This window comes from Entelurus aequoreus, linkage group LG07, assembly GCF_033978785.1.
Source record: "Entelurus aequoreus isolate RoL-2023_Sb linkage group LG07, RoL_Eaeq_v1.1, whole genome shotgun sequence".
In the NCBI taxonomy this organism is placed as follows: Eukaryota; Metazoa; Chordata; class Actinopteri; order Syngnathiformes; family Syngnathidae; genus Entelurus; species Entelurus aequoreus.
This window is the reverse complement of record NC_084737.1, coordinates 49,070,915-49,098,628: the sequence shown is the minus strand read 5'-3', so window position 1 is coordinate 49,098,628 and position 27,714 is coordinate 49,070,915. Positions and strand designations below refer to the sequence as shown.

The following is a 27,714-nucleotide window of genomic DNA, read 5'->3' as shown; positions in this document are numbered from 1 at the left end:
CAGTGTTAAATATTTCATTTCAAACAAAGTGACAAATGCGTCAGTCTCCAATATTGGCGTGTGTGTGTGTGTGTGTGTGTGTGGGGGGGGGGGGGGGCGCGCACCTCCCCCCGGCTCCCCCTCCCTCCTCCGCCCATGGACGCAGTCACGCAGCCCAGGACGCAGTACGAGCGTACTCGGCGATGCCAGCACGGACGCGCTGTGCTGTCATGCTATCATTGCGTGTGAGAGCAGCGGTTGAAGCAGTGCCGATTTCACCCCAGATGAGCGATCGGGGGGAGGGGGAGACGAGGAGGAGTGAGTAGCCTCTGCAGCCTAATTGCTTCTTTTTGCTCCATCGCCTTTTTTTTTTGGGTGGGGGTGATGGTGGGGGGGGAATCGGCCCGTGGATTGTGAGCGGAAGCCCCGGGCAGGATTGCAAATGTCGCAGCGAGGAGCTGGTGAGTATAGGCCGGTGCAGCGCAGCTTGGAAACGCTGCAGAATTACACGCTGCTCTCAGACCAGCAGCTACATCATAAACATCCCACTCTGCACGCTGCATGTCACTCCAGCGTGGACGTCGTCACGGCGCTCGTGCAGGCTGATATGTGACAATTATACACGCAGAACTTGACGTTGGATTAATTTGATCTGCCAGCAGCGACTCTTCTCGCCTTAAATACCCCCCATGGAAATGCCACCTCTAAAAATAGTTGATTTTAAATACACTTAAAAAAACAACAACACATCCTTTTAGGTGTCATGGCCATGCTTCATTATAAGTGTGTAGCAGACTGTTGTAGCTACAGTGCCAGCTTCATTATTTGCAGAGTGCATAAAGATGACAGGAGTAAGAGGAGAGAACACTTCCTGTCACACAGAAGGTTTAATTAGGTTAAAGGCCTACTGAAACCCACTACTACCGACCACGCAGTCTGATAGTTTATATATCAGTGATGAAATCTTAACATTGCAACATGCCAATACGGCCGGGTTAACTTATAAAGTGCAATTTTAAATTTCCCGCCACACTTCCGGTTGAAAACGTCTAGATATGATGACGTATGCGCGTGTCAATGGTTGATATGGAAGTATTCGGACCCATTGAATCCAATACAAAAAAGCTCTGTTTTCATCCCAAAATTCCACAGTATTCTGGACATCTGTGTTGATGAATCTTTTGCAATTTGTGTAATGAACAATGGAGACTGCAAAGAAGAAAGCTGTAGGTGCGATCGGTGTATTAGCGACGGACTACGGCAACACAACCAGGAGGACTTTGAGGTGGATAGCAGACGCGCTACCGTGAGTACAGCTTTGGCTTCCAAACGTTTGATCGCTTGCCCGTACGTGCGTGTCGCTATGTGCATGTCACGTACGCAACTTTGGGAAAATATATGTTTCTTGCCGACTGATGGCGGCCGGGGTGTCGTCGAAAGCTACAACGCCCGCCGCCGCCGCCGTCCCGTAGCTAAGTTAGCTTCAATGGCGTCGTTAGCAACAGCATTGTTAAGCTTCACCAAGCTGGAAATTATTAACCGTGTATTTACATGTCCATGGTTTAATAGTATTGTTGATTTTCTGTCTATCCTTCCAGTCAGGGGTTTATATATTTTGTTTCCATCTGCAATTGAGCCCGATGCTATCACGTTAGCTCAGTAGCTAAAGAGCTTCGCCGATGTATTGTCGTGGAGGTAAAAGTCATTGTGAATGTCCATTTTGCGTTCTCGACTCTCATTTTCAAGAGGATATAGTATCCGAGGTGGTTTAAAATACAAATCTGTGATCCACAATAGAAAAAGGAGAAAGTGTGGAATCCAATGAACCCTTGTACCTAAGTTACGGTCAGAGCGAAAAAAGATACGTCCTGCAATGCCTCTCTAGTCCATCACTCTCACTTTCCTCATCCAAGAATCTTTCATCCTCGCTCAAATTAATGGGGTAATCGTCGCTTTCTCGGTCCGAATCTCTCTCGCTGCATTGTAAACAATAGGAACATGTGAGGAGTCCTTCCTCCTGTGACGTCACGCTACTTCCGGTACAGGCAAGGCTTTTTTTTATCAGCGACCAAAAGTTGCAAACTTTATCGTTGTTGTTCTCTACTAATTCCTTTCAGCAAAAATATGGCAATATCGGGAAATGATCAAGTATGACACATAGAATGGATCTGCTATCCCCGTTTAAATAAAACAAATTCATTTCAGTAGGCCTTTAAGATACATGTGTAAAACCTATAATAGTCATATCATTATCTGACATTTACTGTATACATTCATAACATGCATTTATTAAACACTGCAGACAAAACTGACAAAATTAAAATTAAAAAAGACTCGATTTTTGGATAGAAATACTAAAATCTAGTGAATGCAGTAGTTCATTTTACCTGATAACACATCTTAAATTAGGATTTGTATCTCTAGATCACAATTGCACAAAACCGCACGCACAAGAATCACTTACTTACCACTGTAAATACTCTTCATTCAATGACTGTAAATAATGTAAAAACAAGAGTATAAAGAAGTCATACTGTTCCATTACCTTTGTTCATACTACTGTCACTACTCAACTGCCAAAGAACTGTAGACACCTTAATATTTGTTGCTTCCTATACCGTATATACTGTATATACTGTTATACTATTTGATATTGCACTGGTACTGTATTTGACTACTGTACTTCTACTTGTACTGATACTTCTACCATAACTACTGTGACTTATTGTGCATCTTACTGTCTTGTAATTAATGTACATCAGAGCTATTCAAATTTTTGTATTTTTGTATTAGATTCTGCAACTAGTGTTTGGATCCCACTGTACGCAATATCTGAAGAGCATGGAAAAAAGCATTTCACTTCGGTGTACTCTGCATGTGACGAATAAAACCTTGAACTTTGAACCTTGAACCTACAAACTAGCCGGACCTTTAAGGTATACTGTAAACACATATTTTATTCCTAAAACAAGTATTATTCAACTTGGAATTCTTAAAATTAAGCATCCTACGGATGTTACAGAATCTTTAAACAAGATTTTCTATGTAGGGGACTATCCCATTTCGATTATTATTGTAGTTATTTTCTTAATTTTAACATTTTTAAACTGTCCATCCATCCATCCATCCATCTTGTTCCGCTTATCCGAGGTCGGGTCACGGGGGCAGCAGCCTAAGCAGGGACCCCCAGATTTCCCTCTCCCCAGCCACTTTGTCCAGCTCCTGCCGGAGGATCCCGAGGCGTTCCCGGGCCATTTTTGAACTAGAATAGACAAAATATAATTGTTTATGGTGTAAAGTCAAGGCAGCACGGTGGTACAGGGGTTAGTGCATGTGACTCACAATACAAAGGTCCTGAGTTCAATCCCGGGCTTGGGATCTTTCTGTGTGGGGTTTGCATGTTCTCCCCGTGACTGCGTGGGTTCCCTCCGGGTACTCCGGCTTCCTCCCACCTCCAAAGACATGCACCTGGGGATAGGTTGATTGGCAACACTAAATTGGCCCTAGTGTGTGAATGTTGTCTGTCTATCTGTGTTGGCCCTGCGATGAGGTGGCGACTTGTCCAGGGTGTACCCCGCCGACCGCCTGAATGCAGCTGAGATAGGCTCCAGCACCCTCCGGGACCCCGAAAGGGACAAGCGGTAGAAAATGGATGGATGGATGGAAGCATTATTCAACTTGGAATTCTTAAATTAAGCATCCTCGGGATGTTGCAGAATCTTTAAACAAGATTTTCTATGTGGGGAAAATCAAAATATCCTATTTCAATAGTTATTTTCTTAATTTTAACATTTTTGAACTAGAATAGACAAAATATAATTGTTTATGCTAAATTTAAGATTATGATGTAAATCCAAAGACTAATAATAAGGAAGCTTTTAAAACTAGGGACATTTCTAGAAATACATTCTTCGCAAGAGGAAAATAGTTAGAGTTAGAGTTAGAGTTTGAGTTTATTTCGAACATGCAAGCATACAACAAGATACATCACAATTTCCAGTTTCTCTTTTCAACATGTTCGAAAAGGAGTAGGAAGAAGCAGAGCTTATTTAATCCTACCCCTTTTATTTACATAACAATTGCTGAAACTTTTTTATTCACTTCCTGTTCTCAATTTATTCACAATAAACTCCATAGGTAATCACAATAAAAATAAATAAATAATAGTAAGAATTTAATAATAATAATTGGTGAAGAAAGTCATATTTAATATGATGAGATAAGTAAGATTACTTTAAGAATGAATGAATGGATGGATGAAATAAATTGAGAATGTTTGTCATGGTTCTTCTTCTTTGTACTTTGTAAACACTTTAAGTTTGAAGAGTTTCTTGAAGTGGATCATATTAGTACATTGTTTGATTGCTTTGCTTAATCCATTCCATAATTTAATTCCACATATTGATATACTGAAGGTCTTAAGTGTTGTACGTGCGTACAAATGTTTTAAATTACATTTTTCTCTAAGATTACATTTCTCCTCTTTTGTTGAGAAGAATTGTTGTATATTCTTGGGTAACAGGGTAGTAGTGGGTTTGCTTTGTGCATAATTTTAGCTGTTTGCAAATTCACTATGTCGTGGAATTTCAGTATTTTTGATTCAATAAATAAAGGATTTGTATGTTCTCTATATCCAACATTATGTATTATTCTAACTGATCTTTTTTGTAACACCGTTAATGAATGAAGTGCACTTTTGTAATTATTTCCCCATATTTCTACACAGTAGCTCAGATATGGTAACACTAGTGAGCAGTAGAGAATATGAAGTGATTTTTTGTCTAGAACATGTTTTGCTTTATTCATTATTGACGTGTTTCTTGCTACTTTATGTTGTATATTTTTTACGTGAGATTTCCAGTTCAATTTATCATCAATCATTATACCTAGAAATTTGGTTTCATTTACTCTTTCAATTTCTATTCCGTCTATTTGTATTTGTGTTTGACTTTCTCTTCTACTATTACCAAATAGCATTATTTTAGTTTTACTAAGATTCAACGATAGTCTGTTTTTGTCAAACCATCTTTTTAATTTGTTAATTTCTTCTGTTATTATTTGTATTATCTCCTGTGTGTTCTCTCCTGAACAAAACGCTGTTGTATCATCCGCAAATAATACTAACTTTAAATCTTTTGTAACTTTACAAATGTAATTTATATAGAGATTGAATAATTTAGGTCCTAATATTGATCCCTGAGGTACACCACAGGATATATTTAGCGTTGTAGACGTGTGTTCGCCTAGCTTCACGTATTGTTTCCTGTTCGTTAGATAACTTCTTATCCAGTTTAAGACTAACCCTCTGATGCCATATCGTTCTAGTTTTTTGATTAAAATATTGTGATTAATTGTGTCAAATGCTTTAGTTAGATCCATAAAAACTGCTGCTGCACATTTTTTACTGTCTATTGCATTGGTAATTTCTTCTGTAATTTCAATTGAAGCCATTGAAGTTGAGACATTAGCTCTGTATACATATTGGTTCTCTTCGAGTATTCTATTTTTATTTATGAAACTCTCTAATCTGTTATTAAACAGTTTTTCAATGATTTTAGAAAATTGTGGAAGTAAAGAAACAGGTCTATAATTTGTAAATTGATGTTTGTCTCCAGTCTTATAAATTGGTGCAACTTTAGCTATTTTCATTTTGTTTGGGAATGTACCTGTTTGAAATGATAGATTACTAATATACATTAATGGTCCTGAGATCTCTTCTATAACCTTTTTTATCGTTTCCATATCAATTCCATTACAATCAGTTGAAGTCTTAGATTTACATTTGTTCACGATTGTAACTATTTCCTCCTGTGTCACATTACTGAGGAACATGGAGTTGGGATTTTGCTCTATGGTATCATTATAGTCCTCAATTGGAACTGGGTCTGGAATCCTTTCTTCCAATTTTGGTCCAATATTTACAAAATAATTATTGAAGCTTTCAACTACTTCCTTTATGTTGTCATTGTTTTTATTTCCGTCTAAAAAGTATTGAGGGTAGTCCCTCTTTGTGCCATTTTTAATAATGCTATTGAGGATGCCCCATGTTGCTCTCATATTATTTTTGTTCCTGTCCAATAATTCACTGTAATATTCTTTTCTACATGATCGTAGTATGTCTGTTAACTTGTTTTTATACTTTTTGTACTTAATTTCTGCCTCTATAGTTCTTTGTGTTATAAATTCTCTATATAGTGTATTCTTCTTCTTACAAGCATTTTTTAATCCTTTTGTCATCCATGGTTGATTATTCTTTCTCTGTTTATTACTAAGTTGTATCCATGGACAATGTTTGTCATAAAGTATTATGAACTTGTTTAAGAAATGTTCATATGCTTCATCAACCTCTTTTTCATTGTACACATTGTCCCAATCTTGCTTTTGTAGCTCAATTTTGAAAGCAGTCATCCTCTTCTCTGTGCATAGTCTTCGAAATGTCCTTTTGTCTTCCATGTTCTTCTTGTAGTGTCCATCATATATTGTAAAAACTGGCAGATGATCACTAACGTCGGTTATAAGTAGACCACTTGTAGTGTTATTGTCAAACTCATTGGTAAAAATATTATCAATAAGCGTGGCACAGTGTGCTGTGATTCCACTTGGCTTTGTGATTTTTGGATATAAACTGATGCTGTACATTGTATCAATGAAGTCATCAATATACTTTTGCTTGTTAGGGTTCAATAAGTCAATATTAAAGTCACCACATAAGAACATTATTCTTTGACCATTATCCATGTAAGTAGCCTTGATCCATTCTTCAAATGTTTCTATACTTGACTTAGGTGATCTATATATACAACTGATGAAAATGTTTTTGCTTTTTTCCTGACATATTTCAATGGTTATACATTCTAAGATATTATCTATAGCAAATGACATGTTTTTTACCACTTTGTAGTTCAGGTTCTTCATCACGTACACAGCTACTCCTCCTCCATTTTTGTTGGTTCTGTTGATGTAGTTTAGTTCATATCCCTCCAGATCAAAATCTATTCCTTTTTTATCATCAATCCATGTTTCTGTGACAGCAATCACTTTGAATGGTTCGTTGATGTGTTCCAAAAAGTTCTTAATGTTGTTGTAGTTTGCATACAAGCTTCTGCTATTAAAATGAATAATTGACAATTTGTTATCGCATGTAATGTTGCTATTATATTGATCATCTGTATAATAAAAACAATTATTACTGATGTGGGAGAAAAAATTTGTATCTGTATCTATATCATTTTCCAAATCCTGGTTTTTGTAATCTTTGTTGCAGAAATTTTTTAGTTCCATATTTTCTTGTTCAACAATCTTTGATGTTGTTTCAATAATCTCAATAAGTGTAGGTGGATGCAATCCTGAATGTAGGTCCTCTTGTTTAGTCGTCCCTTGGAACATAGTAGTGTCGATGCTGAATTTGGGTATTTGTTTTCTGTCAAAGTCCATTATCATCGTTGTTTTGGTAGCTGTGTAAACTTTAAAAATTGTCCAGGTCCTTGATGTCATGGACAACAATTACTCTTGCTTCTGGACCTCCATTCAGCTTGATGTAGATTTTACAGTTGGTGCTCCAAGTTCCCTGGATTTTCCCTGCCTTCTCAAGTCGCATGCTTTCTTGGCGATTCCAGCATTACGTTTTGTGAGATGCTCATTCATGTACACATTTGTTCCCTCCAGCTTCTTTCCCTGTCTCAGCAATGCCATTTTAGATTTTCTGTTTACGAGTTTCACGAGCACGACTGGAGTGGCGTTGTTGTTTCTTCCGTTCAGTGGGATGCATGTTTCGATGGTATTAATGTCAATTTCAATTTCCTTTGATTGCAGAAAGTTGACCACTTGCTGTTCTGCTGAGATCATATCCATTTCATCTGGTTCACCTTCATTATTCACAGCTTTCGCATAGGATCTTGGTTTAATTCGGTGCCCAGTCACAATGATATCATTCATTCGTTTGTCCTGATCCATTTCATCTATGATATTCCTCAACATGTTGTTGTCTTCTTGAAGGGTCTTCATTCGTTTGCCCATTTCAGTGGCTTCATTATTTCTTCTGTTGTTCTGAGATTGCAGATTTTCTATATTTTCCTGCAGACTTTTCACATCTTGTTGGTGTTCTGTTGTTACTTTTTTCAGATATTCTTTCAATTCTTTCATTTCTTCTTTCATTTCTTTCATTTCTTTTTTCATTTCTTTAATTTCTTCTTTCATTTCTTTCATTTCTTTTTTCATTTCTTTAATTTCTTCTTTCATTTCTTTCATTTCTTTCATTTCTTTTTAAATTTCTTTCATTTCTTCTTTCATTTCTTCAAGTATTTGTAGTATCACTTCTTGATTCCCATCATGTCCTGTGTCCAACCTCAAATCTTGTTCCCAGTTGTGTTCTGTAACAGCTGACCCCGAAGGTTTCGGGATTTCAATCTTTCCTTTACCTTTTCGCATCGCGGCAGTCACTGACGTCAATGTCTCTTGCTTGTGTCTTAACGGCAGTTGCTTCTTTAGCGACTTGCGGCACTTTAACTTGTTTTTTCCAACAATTTCATATCTTGCGCCGTTAAGAGATGAATTTGAGGTGTCAGCCTGTCAACTTATATCACTCTGCGACGTCGGGATCACTTTAAAACAGCTGTAAACTCGCCGTAGCTTTTGGTTGCTAGGCAACCGCTTTGAACTGCGGCAAGGCGCCTTTGGCTTGAGTCTAACGGCTCTCCCAACTCGCCTTCTTTCAGCGTATCAGTGCCTCTCAACTGACCAAAATCAGATTGAAGATGCCAGGGTACTCTCCTGTGGCTGTGATCGCAAATCAGTGGTCAAAATCTTCAGATTTAACAAAAAACTCCGGTAGCAAGAGCGGAGCCTTTCTCTTTTGCGTCCTTTCTCATTGACAGGAAGTCAATGAGAAAGTTTGCAGTGAACAAATCCAGAAAAAGCATTAATGGTGATTTCTGGAACGATTTTAGCTCGACTATAGTGAGAAAGATGTCGTATTTCTTTATTCCATAATGTACTTTAAATAGCCCTCAAAAGAGTGCAGGCATTCACCAAGGGCAAACAGACAAAATATTACCAGTTTCTGCGTTATGAATATACAGATTGTATCACATTGATATACTCAACAGCAGAGGTGGGACCAAGTCATTGCTTTGCAAGTCACAAGTAAGTCTCAAGTCTTTGCCCTCAAGTCTCGAGTCAAGTCCCGAGTCAAGACAGGCAAGTCCCGAGTCAAGTCCAAAGTCAAGACTAGAAAGTCTCAAGTCAAGTCCCAAGTCCTGCATTTTGAGTTTCGAGTCTTTTCAAGTCCTTTTAACCACAGACTAATATTTTTACACAGATTGTGTATGCTTTTAAAACGCTGTATTTATTTATTAAAACAAGTGCATTTGAAATTGCAGGGAAAAAAATAGTGCTGACATTGCAATTCATAATAGCACTATTAACCAGTCATTTTAATAGTTTAAACAATTTTAAACATTTAACTCACTCCTTTACAGAATAAACACATTTGCAAAAACAAACATTAACATACTATTGGTTGTATTTTATGAAAATAATATAACCACAGAGTTGAGAAGGAGCAAAGATCTTCAATATTTGTATGTGAAAATCACAAAGAAATCTTCCGGGGGAGATGACCCCCCTACAGGGGTTTGGTTTACAAACTTTCAGCCCCACCTAAAACAAAATTCACCAGCCGCCACTGATTATGATGCATTCTCATTTTAGGCAAAATATAAGACAATACTTTCTTAACAGTATAATTGTAACCAGGAATAAGTCTTCAAGTAACAATATTCAAATACTAACATTGTTGGGTAAGACAGCATTTGGTTTTATTCTGAATCCAGTGAAACAGATTGGTGGTTTTAGCTGATATAAAGACTTTCAGGTGTTTATATATGTTTATGTTTAAGTATTTGGCAGACGCTTTTATTCAAAGCGACATACATAAAAAATACATATAAAACAATCACTGTAAACATTATCATTTAAGGGAAGAATGTTATAGAAAATATCAATACAAAGTGTCAAGACAGAATAAACTCTCTGCTGCTGCAGTCTATAGGTCCCTAAGATATATAGATATCTAATGTATTCATACATTGTTTATGTAGGATATACGCATGTATATATAACCTAATCATATTGTTTCTTCAATTTAAAAATAGCTGACCGTTTTTTTCCCCCTTCTGTGGGATTATATTCCCAGTTTTGATCTCGGACGTCTGGCCATTTATAGCATATAAGAATATTATATTACTGTTAAGCAAACTATGAATAATAAAAACGCCAAAGTATGTGTCCGTTATCATAGCTACATGTTTGACAAAAAAAGCGCGTGAAAATCAGTGGTATTCAGTGAGGTAAGATGAATTAAATTCGCTGACAGTTCATTGCTCCTGCCAAATGAATTGCACTGAGTGGAGCGGATCACCACTCCAAGATGGCGGCCCCGCGTCTCGTCTGCGCCAGTAGGCAGTAGCGCTCAATGCTGCGTACCCTTATAAGATGTCTATGGTTATAACGTTAGCAGTGAGTTTACAGCCTCACTGATTTAACTACACAGCAAATAAAAGTCATGTTACTTAGCCAATAAACTTACATTCAAAACTTACCCTTCTTTGTGGAACTTCAAATGTCGAACGAAGTTGGAAGTTGTTGCGTCTCCGTCTGTAATATTCGAACTGCGTGATTTGCATACGGCAATTCGTTTTTTGTTGACCAAGTCGTAGTTTTTATACCCGAACGAAACCAACTTTGGCATTATTGTTTCTCACTGCCGCGTTGTTTTACAACTCATGTTCGGTGGTTGTCCTGCAATTTGATTGGATGAGAGCTGTGGGATGAAAACAACGTAGATCTAATTTGATTGGCTATTGTACTGACAGCACACCAGCTGACAAGCAGCACACACGCTTATAGACACAGACGTAGAAAATGAAAGATACGGAGCGCTCCCAAATAACTTTTTAATCTTTGGGTTTTGGGGAAAGTAGCAAGTCATGTCAAGTCAAAAGCCTCAAGTCCAAGTGAAGTCACAAGTCATTGATGTTAAAGTCTAAGTCGAGTTGCAAGTCTCTTTACATTTTGTCAAGTCGAGTCTAAAGTCATCAAATTCATGACTCGAGTCTGACTCGAGTCCAAGTCATGTGACTCGAGTCCACACCTCTGCTCAACAGTGACGGAAAGAGTGACGGGTTAATATTAAATCTTTGATTTTTTTGTGCACCTTTATCAGGATCTTCATTGAAAATAAATAAGCTCTTTCTATGCCCTTGCCACATACCTACAAAAAGTTGAAACAAACTAATGAAGGAGTGGTGGAAAATGTTGTATTTTTTGTTTGTGCCAAGGAAGGTAACAACTACATGACGGCGTGGCGAAGTTGGTAGAGTGGCTGTGCCAGCAATCGGAGTGTTGCTGGTTACTGGGGTTCAATCCCCACCTTCTACCATCCTAGTCACGTCCGTTGTGTCCTTGGGAAAGACACTTCACCCTTGCTCCTGATGGCTGCTGCTTAGCGCCTTGCATGGCAGCTCCCGCCATCAGTGTGTGAATGTGTGTGTGAATGGGTGAATGTGGAAATACTGTCAAAGCGCTTTGAGTACCTTGAAGGTAGAAAAGCGCTATACAAGTATAACCCATTTATTATTTACATTTGGTGTGCCAGCACCTTTTGAAAACTCAGATCGAGGGAAGACAGCCCAGAGCTGTGCACAGAGAGTATGGACAACTCAGTTTTCAGACCATCTCCTAAATGATTGGTCAAAAGCCCTCACATGATTTTAGGGCGCCATGTTGGCTACCAACATTGAGCTGGCCAGAGCTGGCGCTATGCGTGCACTGCACTTCCTCATTGGACATGTATTTTAATTGGAGAGTTTTATTGCCCTGTTTGGCAGCATGTGGCTGCTCCACTCGCAAACACTGCGGGAAGCATTGGCATCACTTTCTCCACAACCCAGGATAAAGAAACATGGGAAGTGAAGGTTCGCCGAGAAAGCGGCAGTGCCGATGACGACAATTTTTGTGCAGGGTTGGATAACAGAAATTGGCGACTTCTGACCTTCTTGACCATAACTTATACACAATGTACTACCATAGACTCAGGACATGTTTAACCTATGTTCTTGGCGGAACCCATCCATCCATCAATTTTCTACCGCTTGTCCCTCAGAACCTCTTTTTATCAAATCTTTTCATGGCAGGACTCCTGTTGTTGCTATTCAATTCTTGCCAAACTGTTTTAAGCTTTCATTGAAAGTTTTATGTAAATTGATTAAAATGTTCTACAGTCAAAGCATGGTGGTGGTAGCGTCCTATTCTGGGGTTGCCGGAGTCCTGTCGACACTGGGAAATGCAGCTCATGAATGTCATTATGTAGAAGCAGCAATGTATATGATTAACCACAAGATGGTGATGTATACAGTTGAATAAGGATAACAATACAATTATTAAACATAATATTTTCGAAGATAAGCCAGACTACTTTAAACTCCAGTCCTCCAGTCCACTCTTTTGAATCTTCCAACAAAAAGGCCCTGAATAATCAATAAATCAATCAATCAATCAATGTTTATTTATATAGCCCTAAATCACAAGTGTCTCAAAGAGCTGCACAAGCCACAACGACATCCTCGGTACAGAGCCCACATACGGGCAAGGAAAAACTCACCCAAGTGGGACGTCGATGTGAATGACTATGAGAAACCTTGGAGAGGACCGCATATGTGGGTAGCCCCCCTCCCCTCCAGGGGAGACCGAAAGCAATGGATGTCGAGTGGGTCTGACATAATATTGTGAAAGTCCAACACATCAGCGAGAGTCCAGTCCATAGTGGGGCCAGCAGGAACCATCCCGAGCGGAGATGGGTCAGCAGCGTAGAGATGTCCCCATCCGATGCACAGGCTAGCGGTCCACCCCGGGTTGGGAGCAGAGTAGAAAAGAAAAGAAAAGAAACGGCAGATCAACTGGTCTAAAAAGGGAGTCTATTTAAAGGCTAGAGTATACAAATGAGTTCTAAGATGAGACTTAAATGCTTCTACTGAGGTAGCATCTCTAACTTTTACCGGGAGGGCATTCCATAGTATTGGAGCCCGAATAGAAAACGCTCTACAGCCCGCATACTTTTTTTGGGCTCTGGGAATCACTAATAAGCCGGAGTTCTTTTAACGCAGATTTCTTGCCGGGACATATGGTACAATACAATCGGCAAGATAGGCAGGAGCTTGACCGTGTAGTATTTTATACGTAAGTAGTAAAACCTTAAAGTCGCATCTTAGGTGCACAGGAAGCCAGTGCAAGTGAGCCAGTATAGGCGTAATATGATCAAACTTTCTTGTTTTTGTCAAAAGTCTAGCAGCCGCATTTTGTACCAACTGTAATCTTTTAATGCTAGACATAGGGAGACCCGAAAATAAAACGTTACAGTAATCGAGACGAGATGTAACGAACGCATGGATAATGATCTCAGCATCGCTTGTGGACAAAATGGAACACATTTTAGCGATATTATGGAGATGAAAGAAGGCCGTTTTAGTAACACTCTTAATGTGTGACTCAAACGAGAGAGTTGGGTCGAATATAATACCCAGATTCTTTACTGAGTCGCCTTGTTTAATTGTTTGGTTGTCAAATGTTAAGGTGGTATTATTAAATAGATGTCGGTGTTGAGCAGGACCGATAATCAGCATTTCCGTTTTCTTAGCGTTGAGTTGCAAAAAGTTAGCGGACATCCATTGTTTAATTTCATTAAGACACGCCTCCAGGTGACTACAATCCGGCGTGTTGGTCAGCTTTAGGGGCATGTAGAGTTGAGTGTCATCAGCATAACAGTGAAAGCTAACACCGTATTTGCGTATGATGTCACCTAGCGGCAGCATGTAAATACTAAAGAGTGCAGGGCCAAGAACCGAACCCTGGGGAACTCCGCACGTTACCTTAACATAGTCCGAGGTCACATTGTTATGGGAGACGCACTGCATCCTGTCAGTAAGATAAGAGTTAAACCAAGACAAGGCTAAGTCTGACATCCCAATACGCGTTTTGATACGCTCTAATAAAATATTATGATCAACAGTATCGAAAGCGGCGCTAAGATCAAGAAGCAGCAACATAGATGACGCATCAGAATCCATCGTTAGCAATAGATCTTTAGTCATTTTTGCGAGGGCTGTCTCCGTAGAGTGATTTGCCCTGAAACCAGATTGAAAATGTTTACAGAGATTGTTAGACACTAAGTGTTCATTTAGCTGCTGTGCAACAATTTTTTCGAGGATTTTCGAGATAAACGGAAGGTGGGACACCGGCCGGTAGTTTACCAAGAGATCAGGATCGAGGTTAGGTCTTTTGAGGAGAGGATGAATAACCGCTTTTTTGAATGCTAGGGGAACAGTGCCAGAGGAAAGTGATAAGTTTATAATATTTAACACTGATGGACCTAATAATACAAAAAGCTCCTTGATAAGTTTCCCAGGAATTGGGTCAAGTAAACATGTTGTTTGTTTTGTCCCATTTACACATTTTAACAATTCCTCCAATGTTATTTCATCAAAGAGAGAGAAACTATTTTGGAGGGCAGTGTCCGTCGTATATACAATCGTATCTGTGTTAATAGAACCCAGTTGTAGCTGAGATGCATTGTCTTTAATCTCTTTTCTAATGACTTCAATTTTCTTATTAAAGAAATTCATAAAGTCATCTGCTGAGTGGGTGGAGCTACTTGGAGGAGTCCCTTGTTGGGTTAGCGATGCTACTGTACTAAACAAAAATGTAGGATCATTTTTGTTGAGGTGGATGAGATTTGAGTAATATTTAGCTTTAGCTGAGGTAAGCATGCGTTTATAAGTTATTAAACTATCACTCAATGCTTGATGGAAAACTTTAAGTTTAGTCGCACGCCATTTGCGTTCCAGCTTTCTACATGATAATTTCTGTGCTTTAGTTTCTTCTGTAAACCATGGGGTACGCCTTTTAGGGGCCCTTTTTAGCTTTAGCGGTGCTACACTATCTATGGTGTTGCGCAGGGCGTCGTTAAATTTGTTAGTGAGGTTATCAATAGAGCCCACATAATTTGGGAATGGTGCCATTACCGAAGGCAGTAGGTCAGTAAGAGTCGTCGTTGTGGCAGCATTAATGTTGCGGCTGCTATAGTAGTTATTATTATTATTATTAGTTTGTTGACAATGAGTCAGAACTTCGAATTTTATAAGGTAATGATCGGACATTACTTTAGTGTACGGGAGTATCGTAACTTTAGAGGTGGTGACACCCCTGACAAGCACTAGATCTATCGTATTACCGTTGCGATGCGTGGGTTCATTTATTATTTGTGTAAGACCACAGCTATCAATTATAGTCTGGAACGCCACGCATGGAGGGTCCGATGGGGTATTCATATGGATATTAAAGTCCCCCATTATGATTATATTGTCGGCGTGCGTCACTAGATCAACAACAAACTCTGAGAATTCACTGATGAAGTCTGAATAGGGCCCAGGGGGGCGGTAGATAACAGCCAGGTCGAGAGGTAGCGGTGTGACAAACCTCAAAGTGAGCTCAAACGAGTTATATTTATTATTTAGGTTAGGTGTAAAATTAAAGTTTTCATTGTATATTAGTGCGACACCCCCTCCCCTTTTAAGAGGACGGGCAACATGTGCATTGGTATAGTTAGGAGGAGATGCCTCATTTAGCGCAAAAAAATTGTCTGGTTTGAGCCAGGTCTCGGCGAGACCAACGACGTCAAGTTTGTTGTCTCCAATGACCTCATTAACTAATAACGTTTTGGAAGATAATGATCTTATGTTTAAAAAGCCCATATTATAGGTAGTGGGCTGTTTTGAGGATTGTTTGTTGAAATTATCCGAAGTAGCAATATTAATAATGTTGCGTTTATTATGCGTAGTGCACTTTAAATAGTTTCGACCAAATCTAGGAATTGATACGATGGGAATTTGCAGATTGTTTGCTTGATGCTGCGATAAACTGAACGCATCATAGTTAGCCACCTCAGTACAATGTGTGACTGCCTCTGACACGGTCACAAAAGAAAAAACATTATGTGAGTTGTGTTTTATTCTAAGAGAATTGCTATGTGTGCAGGGATTATCCAGCCTGAATAATATATCATAATAATCATAATAATATATCAGCCTGAATAATGTCCAGTCCTTGTTTTTATCGTTTTTATCCCTTTCGTTCTGTCATTTTTCGAGATCCGGCTTTGTTTATTGATATTCTGTGTTTTGATTTGCTTTGTTTTTTTGGGTTCTTTGATTACGTTAAAACCCAGGTGCAGACCTGCTTCCTTAAGTGTCCCTAATCTTTTGCCTCATAGACATAAAAATAATCTATACTTAAAATAATTATAATAAAAGTATGGTTTATCATAATAAACCCAATTCAAAAATTACAAAATAACTTGACAATGTATCCACATTAATATTTGGCTAATCTTTGCTGAGTGTGTTTATTGAACGTGTCTTGTCAATGTCTTCTTTGTCTTTGCTGTGATCACAGGTGATGGCAGTGCAGACTGAGTTTCACCATGACGACCAACTGTTCCTGATGATGATCATCTACCTTGTGCTCACCTGAGTTTTCACCTTGTGCTGCCCCTCCCTCCCTTCTTCTTCCTATTCTTGTTAATTTCCTGCCACCCCCTCCATCTTGCTCCACCCCATGACTGCTCCCATCCCGTTTCCCCTGTTCGGACGCTCACTTTCTCGCCATTTGAATTTATTTATTATGGCATGTTGGGGGCGCTCTCTGGACTCACCGTGCACATTGGCTTTGCTGGTGGGCTTCCAGTTTGCCTTTGTGCTCTACTTCTCCCTCGGGGGCTTCAAAGGCTTGGTATCCGTGCTAGTTCACACCACAGAGTCTGAGTTTGATTACTCACGTCCCCACGACGTCTACACCAACCTCAGTTATCTGAGAGCACCACCTCCCCAGCCTCTGAACTCTGGCACTGGACCCCCTGCAACGGGACCGCCGCTACCAGATTGTCAAGTTATCTCTCCTCTGCTGGGTGAGGGAATGAATATAGGAATTTCGGTGTGAAGGTTCAACTGGATGAAAATATTACTAAGACCTCTTCTCTTCCAACAGTCGGGCCTGTCTCCGTACATTTTTCCTCGCCTCTGACGCTAGAGGAGATCAGACAGAAGAACCCATTAGTGCTGCCAGGCGGACGCTACGGTCCACCCGACTGTGAACCTCGACACCACACTGCCATTGTGGTACCATACCGGAACCGGCAGACTCACCTCCGTGCCCTCCTCTACCACCTTCATCCTTTTTTGCAAAGGCAACAGATCCACTACAGCATCTACATAGTGCAGCAGGTCTGGAGGTTCATCACAGCAGTTTATTAACACATCATTTACAGACTTCAATAAAATGATGCTCTGGTGTAAACATGTTAAAGGGTTGTAGTAACGGGTCTGGTGGTTCTAAAGCTACAGAATTCCCAAGACTACTTGAGTCCACTTGTTACTCATTGAGTATGTTTACTTTCTTCCTCTTTTTGAAAATACTTTGTACATTGCAGTGGGGGAACAGCACTTTCAACCGAGCCAAGCTGCTGAATGTCGGGGTGAGGGAAGCCCTCCGAGATGAAGACTGGAGCTGTATCTTCCTCCATGATGTTGACCTGCTGCCCGAGAACGACCACAACACCTACACCTGCCACAAGCAGTTTCCCACACACCTGTCTGTGGCCATGGACAAGTTCAGATACAGGTCGTGACCCACTAGTGTGTGTGCATGTGTGTGTGCGCGACTTTTTCTTCACACTGAACTTCTTTAGTTGGAAACAAAAAGTTAAGCAGCGTATTCAGTAAGAAGAGTCTTTAAATAGTCAATTATTCTACAATTCGATTCAGAGGAGTCTAATTCGACTATCAACCCCTCTTCTCACCAATCATCTGACATGTAACCCTCCTTCTCTCTCCGTGGGAGGGAGTTAAGGAACATGCTGAAGCCCCCACGTACAGCAGGTTGTATTGGAGGATGGACGATTGCGTTCATAGTTAGTAAAAGACTCTTGTGTGCAGACAAATAGTTTTCAGAGAGTACAAGATCATTCTATCTGCTTACAATTTTGGCTGTCACTAGAAAGCGGTCACTGCTTCCAGTCGCTGACGGCTGGTATGACATCAGATGTTTAAAACAGCTGGCCGTGTGTTTGAGCCTCCCACTTCTCTTTCTATAAAGACTATTTGCATGCCCACAATAATATTTTGCCTATAGTGTTTGTAAGGTGTTTCTACATGGGGGATCAGGCTCGTCGGGACGCGTCACAGTCAGACACAAAGCCCTCTGTGTCATTCACCGGAAATCGAGTACCCACGCCGCCTCACGCGGAGTTGTAGCGCTTTTTGCTGGTAAAGGTAATGATCCTTCAGCACAGCCACCTTAACGGACAAGCTTATCTGGGTAAAAACTGCGGCCGCCCAATTTTGACGGTGGAATGCAATGATTGGTACTCATAGCTTATAATTACAGACAGCTCAGCTTTATGTAGCGATTGTGTACTCTCTCTCTCACTCTCGGCTGTTTTTTACTGAGCTAAAAGCAAAGGCAATCTCTCGGGTCGCCAGAACTATTCTTGAGGTTGACTGGCCTCCGTTACACTTGCAAAAATGTTCAGATACAGAAAATTTGTTGCGACTTTTACGTCTTCTATTTAGTCAACTTTGATGTCTTGTCGCACTCAGAATACACTACGGTCATCAAACTCTGTTTATTTGTCTTAAAAAACAGCGCCATAGATTAAACTATGGGCAAAATCTAACAAATCAGATTAAACTATGACAATCTTTAGTTGGAGACAACCCTAATATCTTGTCAAATAGTTAACTATTTTCCACCAAGATGACTGTGCTATTTACATTTGCTTGGCGTTAAGTTTAATAAGTAAGTTAGGGTTACACTAACTAAATAGTAGTACAGTAGAACTTAATTATGCACTTAAAAAAATGTACCACATAGGTTTAATTACCGGGTTCAACGGCAACATATACCTTTTTTGAACTCACAATAAAAACAGAATTGTTTATGTATGTGTGATACTGTCTTGATATGTTATAATTAACATATGTTGACAATGTGACCTTTCTAGGCTTCCCTACCCACAATATTTTGGTGGGGTGTCTGCAGTGACCCCAGACCAGTATATGAAAATGAATGGCTTCCCTAACCAGTACTGGGGTTGGGGGGGAGAGGACGATGATATCGCTGCAAGGTAACAACTTTGAATGAGCTCATTTGAATCATATTCATTTGTTCACACATTTATTGATTCATTCATATTTTTATTCATCATATGTTTCTGTTTGTACTTTCACTACTGCATGATTTTTTTGTCACTCTTATTCTTCTCTCATCATCACATCACCTCCTATTGCTCTGGTATTGCCATGTGTCTTTTGGAGTGGGCTCAGTAAGTATGTATGCATGGGCTGAGCTGAATGTTGCATCATTTTTTTTCCCTCGCCCTGCTCTCTGTGCCTTCCACACTGAATGCATCACATCCAAACATGAAGTGGTGAGTAGAGATGGGATTTATGGCTATTTAAAGTGAGCTGGATCTTTAGGAGCTGTTCCTTTCAAAGAGCCGTTCAAATGACTGGTTAAGTTGTTATAGTTCTGTTTTTTTTAATTTTTTTTACCAAGGACACACACACTGGAAGCAGTTATAAGATAAGCTGTAGATCAGAATAATTTACATTTATACAAATATTACTGTGTTGGTGGGAATTATTCTGAAATATTGGTTATAATTGTATTTTTGTCATGTTTTCAATGTAAACATTCCATAAAGATTGCATCATGTCACCATGCTTTGACAGTAACATCACTATTTTGAATTTTTCCTTCCTAAAAAAACAAGAACATTATGACAATACCGAAAAAATACAAAAATAATAACTAAGAATAAAATGCCAACAAAAAGTATGAAAAAAAATAGAATAAAAACTAGGACATGATAAAAATGTGAATACAAAGTAGAACTACCCTTCATGATTGAACTACTTCAAAACAATTACTAGAAAAGTGAATACAACAAATGTATAAATAAATAAATGAATAAATAAACAAATACAAATAAGATTAATAAAAAAAGTGAATCCAAATGCTGTTACGTTTCCTTTGACTTCAACTCATTTTCTAGTCTAGTTGCCAGTCGGGTGACATTGTATCGGTGTGCGTAAACAACGGCTCCCAAATGAATGGCTGGCAACTGCGAATCAATTCTCATCGTTACCTTAAACGAGACTTTCAAAAGACTCCATTCGTTCGCAAATGTCACATCTCTCCTGGTGGGCAGGCGAGTGCAGCCAAGAGTCAGCCAGCCCAAGGTCACGTTATAAAACTCAAGGCACTCAGTAGAGAGCAGAAGTGGACATTATCTGCATAACGACACAAATGATCCCTGACAAAGAACCGTTTTAAACTACCAAGTTGGGAGGTTGTGAAAAAACCCCACAATTCACACCAAAAGCTACCGAAAAAATAAACTGCCTTTAAGAGGACCGATGACGATTTCAATGTACCGTAATTTCCGGACTATAAACCGCACCTGACTATAAGCCGCACCAGCTAAATTTAGGGGAAAATACAGATTGCTCCATATATAAGCCGCACCAGACTATAAGCCGCAGGGTTTTGATGTGTAATTACCGTAGTATATAGGGGTTCCTGCTACCACGGAGGGGATTGTCGGGACAGAGATGACTGTTTGGGAACGCAAAGCGTCCCATTTATTAATAATAAATCTTTCAATCATTCAATCAAACTTTCACATCTTTGACATGGCGAACAGCATTCGTGCAGAGTACAAATAATACAACGGTGCAAAGTAATACAAAGTGCTCGCCTGTACGTTATCAAAATAACCAGCCTACCGGTATATGAAAAGTCAGTCTTTAATCATTGTGTCATCGTCTTCCTCCTGCGTACTAAAACCACCGAAATCCTCTTCGTCGGTGTCGGAGAAGAACAGGCCGTAAATAAGCCGCACCGTTGTATAAGCCGCAGGGACCAGAACGAGGGGAAAAAGTAGCGGCTTATAGTCCGGAAATTACGGTACATTTAACACACTTCCTTGTGTGTTAATATGTATTGGAAATGCTTTGGTGTAAATTTTGGTCCACAGTCACTTTTATAACCCGTTTTTTGGGTCTGTTGTTTCTGGAGGCGGTTTTCCAGAATGTAAATGAAACCATGCCCCTCCTTCTCCAAAATAATCAGAATTTATCCATCCATCCAACCATCCATTTTCTACTGCTTGTCCCTCTTGGAGTAGCGGGGGGCAAATATGTGTACCTATCAACAAGTGCACGTCTTTGGAGGTGGGAGGAAAGCAGAGAAAACCCAGGCAGTCACGCGAGGAACATGCAAACTCCACACAGAAAGACCCCAAGCTCTGGAATCGAACCCAGGCTGTGGGGCACAAACACGAGCTCTACCGTCCTGCCAGTATCTGAATATCTTGAATTCGTCGTCACTATTTTTTTTTTTTCAAACACGGTCGAAAATAAACATTGTATAAAGATTTACCCACTCACAACATTAGGTACACACACTCTGATCAATTTACACCTGAATAAAATGCAGCTGCATTTTGCAGCATTTATGTCACTGCACGTCACATGTCGGTGTTATTATAAATAATACTTTATTATTGAATTAAATTAAATAATATAGAAATACATTTAATTACTTTATCCTACCTTGTTTTTGTATTTCCTCATAGCCTGAAGGAACTTGACGCAAGCTCATGCTAAATGCATGAACCTGATGTTCAGACGCTTTGGCATTGTTTAACACAAGTATCCATATCCAATGTTTGTAACATTGGATATTACATAACGGCGATGACTTTTACTAGTAACGAGTAATCTAATTATTACTTTTAGGTCCGTTACAATGTCGTTAGCCGTAGCTTCATGTGACGTGGGACGCTACTTTCGATGTGGTTTTATGTCAACAACAAGACAGCGTCATAAGTGCAGCAAGTTCATTGCAGGAAATATCTTTTTACTAGTGAAAGCAACAAGCAGCACCGCACTAGAAGGAACTTGATATCAAATAGGAAGAGGTACCATCCCACTGTGACACAACAGACAACAACATACGCACACGTACACTATGGGAACATTGAACAACAAATCAATGATTGAAGTGACAGAACTTGCCATCCAAAATATACCCCGTTTGTTGACAAGAAGACATGACAGCCATCGAAGCACATTCGATCTATTTATTAATCAGAGGTAACACAATCCGGTGAAAATATTCAAAAGAGCTGGCGTCAAAGTGCGCTGCTAATTGTTACAGCTAAAAAACATAGCTCCGTTGAAACCCTTGAAGACATTACAGGCCCCGCCTTTTAAAAGCACGGACTCTGCACACTGTGGTATTATATGAAGCATCTCTCAAATGCATTTGCCAGGTAATTAAAGTCTGTTTTTTTAAGAAATGTGTTGTGTACCGGGCAAAGGGAAGGAGGCGACACCAAGGCAGGACTGCGGTTTACTAGGTTTATTGAAAACCTTGATGAGTGTGTGGGGTGTGTATGCTACCACAAGTGAATGAGTGCGGACGATGTGTAGAATGAACAATGTAAGTTTTACCAGGGGTTGTTGTTGGTGCGTGTTGTTTGAATCTTTCGTGGAATCCAAGAGGCAAGGCGAAGAGGTAGTCAGCAGGGAGGCAAGCAGTCCGGGGCTGGAGAGAGGCAACGATTTCCGAGTCCAAGCAGAGGTCAAGGGTCGAGGGAAGCAAGCAGAGATCCAGGTGGAGGTTGTGAGGCAGGACACGATCACAGGCAGCAGGGAAGACACTGTGGAAGACACTAGTGATGGGTCCGGCAACACCGATGCATCAGCGCATGTGTCGAGCTCATAGAGCGATACCCTGTGTCGGTGCGCGTATCGCTTTTAGAAAGTCACGTGACCGAACACGAGCTGTTTTGGTCACGTGACCGCTCATGAGCTGTTCTGGTCACGTGACCGCTCATGAACTGTATCGCACTGACGCCTGCGCGCCAAACTGTGTTTATTAGGAAGCGGCGCAATGCATGTTGTTGACGAACACCGTTAGGGCCGCTTGTTGTCACTGTCACTCAAAGTTGCATTTCAAAATTACACAGAATAAATGTGTTTATTTTGTTTAGAATTCAGATGGGTTTGATTTGGTGCGCGGCATATATTGGCTGTGCGGCGCACGGTGTGCGCGGAGGACGCTTGAGCACTGCGCAATTGCGCAGGCGCGCACCTTAGAGGGAACGTTGCTCACAGGGCACAGAGGAGGCGTCAGTGCGATACAGTTCGCGTATCGGCGAGCAAGGAACGAGGGAGTGGTGCCAGACGTGATGCTTACTGTGAAAGATTGGCTACGTTCTGGCAAAGGTCTTTTGGGTCCGCTGGCTTTTATGCCGCTCCCTCTCGTCAGGTCCAGGTGTGCTGATTCGCAATTGTTTGCAGCTTTGTTGCTGCGTGGGCGTGCTGCGCCCAGCGCAAGCAGGGGCTTGTCTGGGCACGCAGCCAGAGGAGGAATTGGAAGACTCAGCTGCTGGAGAAAAGCGGGTTCGAGTCCGCGCCGTGACAAAATGTATAATTTAATTTCCCTAGTAATTAATTCCATTTATTAAGTAATGTAATTCCGTTAGTAATTCAATTACTTTTTTGGTAAAGTAATTCAATTACTTTTTTGGTAAAGTAACAAGTTTTTATAAGTCAAATTTCAGAACACTGTCCATATCCAACATTGCAATAATATATTTATTTTAAATATTGTGACTTGCTTTTGCAGCGACACTCTACTACAGACCTGGGCATTCTGCGGCCCGCAGGCCACATCTGGCCCTTTGTGCGTCCCTGTCCGGCCCGCGTGAGGCCAATCATAAATTACAAAATAAATTTAAAAAAGTATCTATGTCGAGTGTGCAATACAACTGTGCTGCTTTTGTTTTGAAAAGCGTTATTTGTATTACTCCCGTGTGGACGTATGCGCGTGTGTGATTGTGAGTGAATGTGAACAGCGGCAATCACAAATTACAAAATAAAGTTTAAAAAACATCTATGTCGTGTGCGCAATACAACTGTGCTGCTTTTATTTTGAAAAGTGTTATTTATGGGCGTATGTCCGGGTGTAACCTGTGAGTGAAGGTGCACAGCGACAAGTGATGAGACGCTAAAAAGAGAAAAGTTAATGACGAATGGCGTGTTTCCAACAAGACATGGACCGCCAAGTATTTCTTTACAGAAATTAAAGGTAAAGCCGTGTGCTTAATTTGTGGTACACAGGTTGCTGTGTTTAAAGAATATAATTTGAATCGCCACTACACGACGAAGCACAAGGAAAAATACCGGAATCGGTCTGATGAAGCGCGCGCAAGGGAGGCTGATGCGTTGATGGTAAAACTGCAAACTGCAAGGACTTTTTGCCAAATTTCACACCCCCAGAGATGCAGCCGTCAGGACAAGTTTTGTCATTTCTCACAAAATCGCCAGAAAAAGTAAGGCGTTTTCTGACGGAGAGTTTATTAAGGAGTGCTTATTGGACTCTGTTGCGCTGATATGGCCGGAGACATGGGCTGTTTTTCGCTGGCTTTGGATGAGAGCTGAAATGTACGTGACACCGCCCAGCTGCTCATCTTCTTACGTGAGATAACTACAGACTTTCAAATCACAGAGGAGCTGGCAGCCATGCAGTCAATTAAAGAGACAACCACAGGTAATGACTTGTTCACATAGGTAAATGCGTGTTTGGACATGTTAGGACTGAAATGGGACAAGCTGGCAGGTGTGACAATCCAATCCAATCCACTTTATTTATATAGCACATTTAAACAACAAAATGTTTCAAAAGTGCTGCACAACAATATTAAAAACAATATTCAAATATTATCCTTAGCTCCACCAATGACTGAATAAAAACAAAGAATAATTACATATAAAACCAATATAAAAAACAATATAAAATAAATATGATTAAAAACTATTTTTAACAACAGATGGTTGTCCAAATCTGACGGGGAAAAATGTTGGATAATGCAGGATAAAGTGACAGAAATTAACCCTGTGCAGAAATGGACATTTTTGCATTGTATTATACATCAGGAAGTGTTGTGTAAGACAGTGTTAAAAATAAAACCATCAAAAGCAATCTGCTTTTGTATAAAGTTAAGTTAGGTTAAATGAAATCATTATTTTTATTATTAATTATTATTATTATAATTATTATTATATTATTTATCTTACGGTATATAAAAAATAATATTGAGCAAAATTTAATTGACATATTGTCTTTATGTCCCTCCAGCAGTGCTCGGGTTGCTTATGCGGCCCCCGGTAAAAATTAATTGCCCACCCCTGCTCTACTAAGTAACAAGACATGCGTGCATTAAATGTTTGTGATGATAACTTTTAAAGCTGACATTGTCAGTCCTGCTCCATAGTCCAAAACCCTGGGCATCACTTCAATCATTTGCATGCAGTTTTGCGCGTGACTGACCGATGAGTTACATTTTTTGAAATATGGAGCCATGCTTGATAAACATAAATCAGCAGATTGCCACACGAGAAAGCATATTTGACAGTGGAAAGGAAACTTCATCCAAAACAGGATGTCCACTAATCCGAAATGAGAGACTTAATAATAATAATGGATTAGATTTATATAGCGCTTTTCTGGTCTCAAAGCGCTTCACAGAGAAGTGAGAACTCATCATTCATTCACTCCACACTCACACCTGGTGGTGGTAAGCTACATTTGTAGCCACACCTGCCCTGGGGTAGACTTAGTAGAGATGGGGAGTTTTTATGAGAGTACAGTGCATATTGTGATATTGGTACCATAGCATTTGTAGCCCCTTTATATGTTTGTTGTTGTTCTCTTTGATTGGTTTTCCAATAACGTGCTGCTCTTTTTTCTTGACTGTTCATACAGAGTGCGTCTGTCTGGCATGAAGATTGTGCGCCCCCCAGTGGCCATCGGCCATTACAAAATGATCAAGCACAGAGGAGACCGAGGCAATGAGCAAAACCCACACAGGTACAATTTGCACGCGCAACTTGCCCCTGAACCATAAAACCTGACCAGTCTTTAAACGTAAACTGCATTTACCATTTTAGATTTGACCTTCTAAAAAGGACCAGACTTAACTGGCGCTCCGACGGCCTCAATTCTTTGACTTATGAGCTCCTTTCCAAAGAGCTGGAGCCACTCTACACAAACCTCACTGTCAACATTGGAGAAGACTCTCATCAACATCGGGGGGAAAATACCAACTCTGTGCAAAAAGGTAGTGCCTCCAAGACCGTAGCCAAGGACAACCAGGAGATAGAAACAGTAGCGAGCAAAGAGTCCGTAGTGGTAAAAAGTAGCGCCTCCAAGACCAGACTCAAGGACAATCAGGAGACAAAAACATTAGTGAGCAAAGAGTCCGTGGTGGTAAATGTCTCTGTGAGCAGACTCGAAGGCGTGAAGACAGTACCTATTCGGACAAAGGCAGCTAATGAAACGACACAAGAGAAAACAAATGTGCATACACCTCACATGTAGCACTAAAGAGATTCAAAGATGGTGGACTTAGTGGTAAAGGCAAGTTATCTCAGCTTTGCAGTTTTCCAGGCATTGATAGGGATCCAAGTGGTTTTCAGGATGCTTTCAGAAAGTAGGTTGGGAAAATTAAGAGAATGACTGCATTGTGCAGCATACTCTGGAAGAAACTAGTGCCTTGTCTCTTTTAAAGCGCTTTTATAAACTGGTACCAACATGAGATTCCTTTGACTTCTCCTGCCTTGTGGCAACTGTTAGAAAGCAGGGAGGTGTTGACTTGAACAATTTGTTCCAGAATTTCTGTTTTTATATCGGTGTGCATTAAGGTCACTAGAGATTATATTTATATAGAGAAATGTTTTTATTTGTTTACTACTTTTTGGTTTAGTCTGGTGCCTCTTTTTCAATTTTAGTTTCTAGACAATCAAACCATAGGGGAACAGAACTTTATTAATCATTACTAGTGAGGTAATATAACATCTATCTGAATGTCTGTCAAATAATCATACACTCAGCATGATGCAGTATGTGTTATTGAGTATACTCCCGTTACATAGGCAGAGCAATGCTTCTTTATATTACCTGTGGTGTTATTGACTTTCGGGGGTATGCCAGATAATATCTAAGGCTCATTACTACCGCCCATACCTAATATCTAGAGTCAGAATGTTGCTATAGTGATAATAAAGCACTGTGTATAGATTTAAAGCATATTCACAAAAGGCATCTCAATATATTCTTATCCAGAAGCCTCTTATGTATGAATAAACGTCTTTTTGTCTTCATTCATTCGTCGTGACGAGAAGTAAACAACCCATTTAGAAAGATAATGTAACCACTTTACTCAGTGGACAGATATGTTATTTATTTTATAACACAGCCATTTTGAATGTATCTTTGCAGAAGGGGATGTATTTGTGTTTGAATGAATTGAATGTTAGCTTGCTGGATGTATTCCTGCTGGTGATCAAGGGCCTGACTAACTAGAGGTTTGCTTATGTATTAAAACACGTGCAAACTTAATAGACCAAAGTTGTTTTTTAAACTTTATTTCAATGAAGTGCATTTTTACAGAAGTGAGGGGAATCTTATAACAACACATAGAACATAAGGTAAGGAACTGCGGTGTATATCAACGAGCATCTGACCAAGAAAATATTGGACATAGCACGGGAAGCA

At 40.0% G+C, this 27,714-nt stretch overlaps 1 protein-coding gene across 2 annotated transcripts; it reads left to right on the top strand.

Moving 5' to 3' along the window:
• The first annotated feature begins 168 nt into the window (after window positions 1-168).
• Window positions 169-27,699, top strand: b4galt3 (UDP-Gal:betaGlcNAc beta 1,4- galactosyltransferase, polypeptide 3). Of its 2 annotated transcripts, none has more exons than XM_062053806.1 (7): window positions 169-297; window positions 16,483-16,993; window positions 17,074-17,309; window positions 17,516-17,706; window positions 19,088-19,210; window positions 25,924-26,028; window positions 26,109-27,699. In XM_062053806.1, exons 2-7 carry the CDS (start codon window positions 16,645-16,647, stop codon window positions 26,536-26,538), a joined length of 1,434 nt encoding a protein of 477 aa, XP_061909790.1. In that variant the 5' UTR covers window positions 169-297; window positions 16,483-16,644; the 3' UTR covers window positions 26,539-27,699. The 2 variants fall into 2 exon arrangements, with proteins under 2 accessions (XP_061909790.1, XP_061909788.1); XM_062053804.1 differs by lacking the exon at window positions 169-297 and adding an exon at window positions 357-440.
• The last annotated feature ends 15 nt before the right edge of the window (window positions 27,700-27,714 follow it).

Coding starts and splice junctions, on each gene's coding strand:
- b4galt3 (XM_062053806.1), top strand. CDS start 16,645: ATGACTGCTCCCATCCCGTTTCCCCTGTTCGGACGCTCACTTTCTCGC. Junction 19,211..25,923: donor GACGATGATATCGCTGCAAG/GTAACAACTTTG, acceptor CTGTTCATACAG/AGTGCGTCTGTCTGGCATGA. Junction 26,029..26,108: donor AATGAGCAAAACCCACACAG/GTACAATTTGCA, acceptor TTACCATTTTAG/ATTTGACCTTCTAAAAAGGA.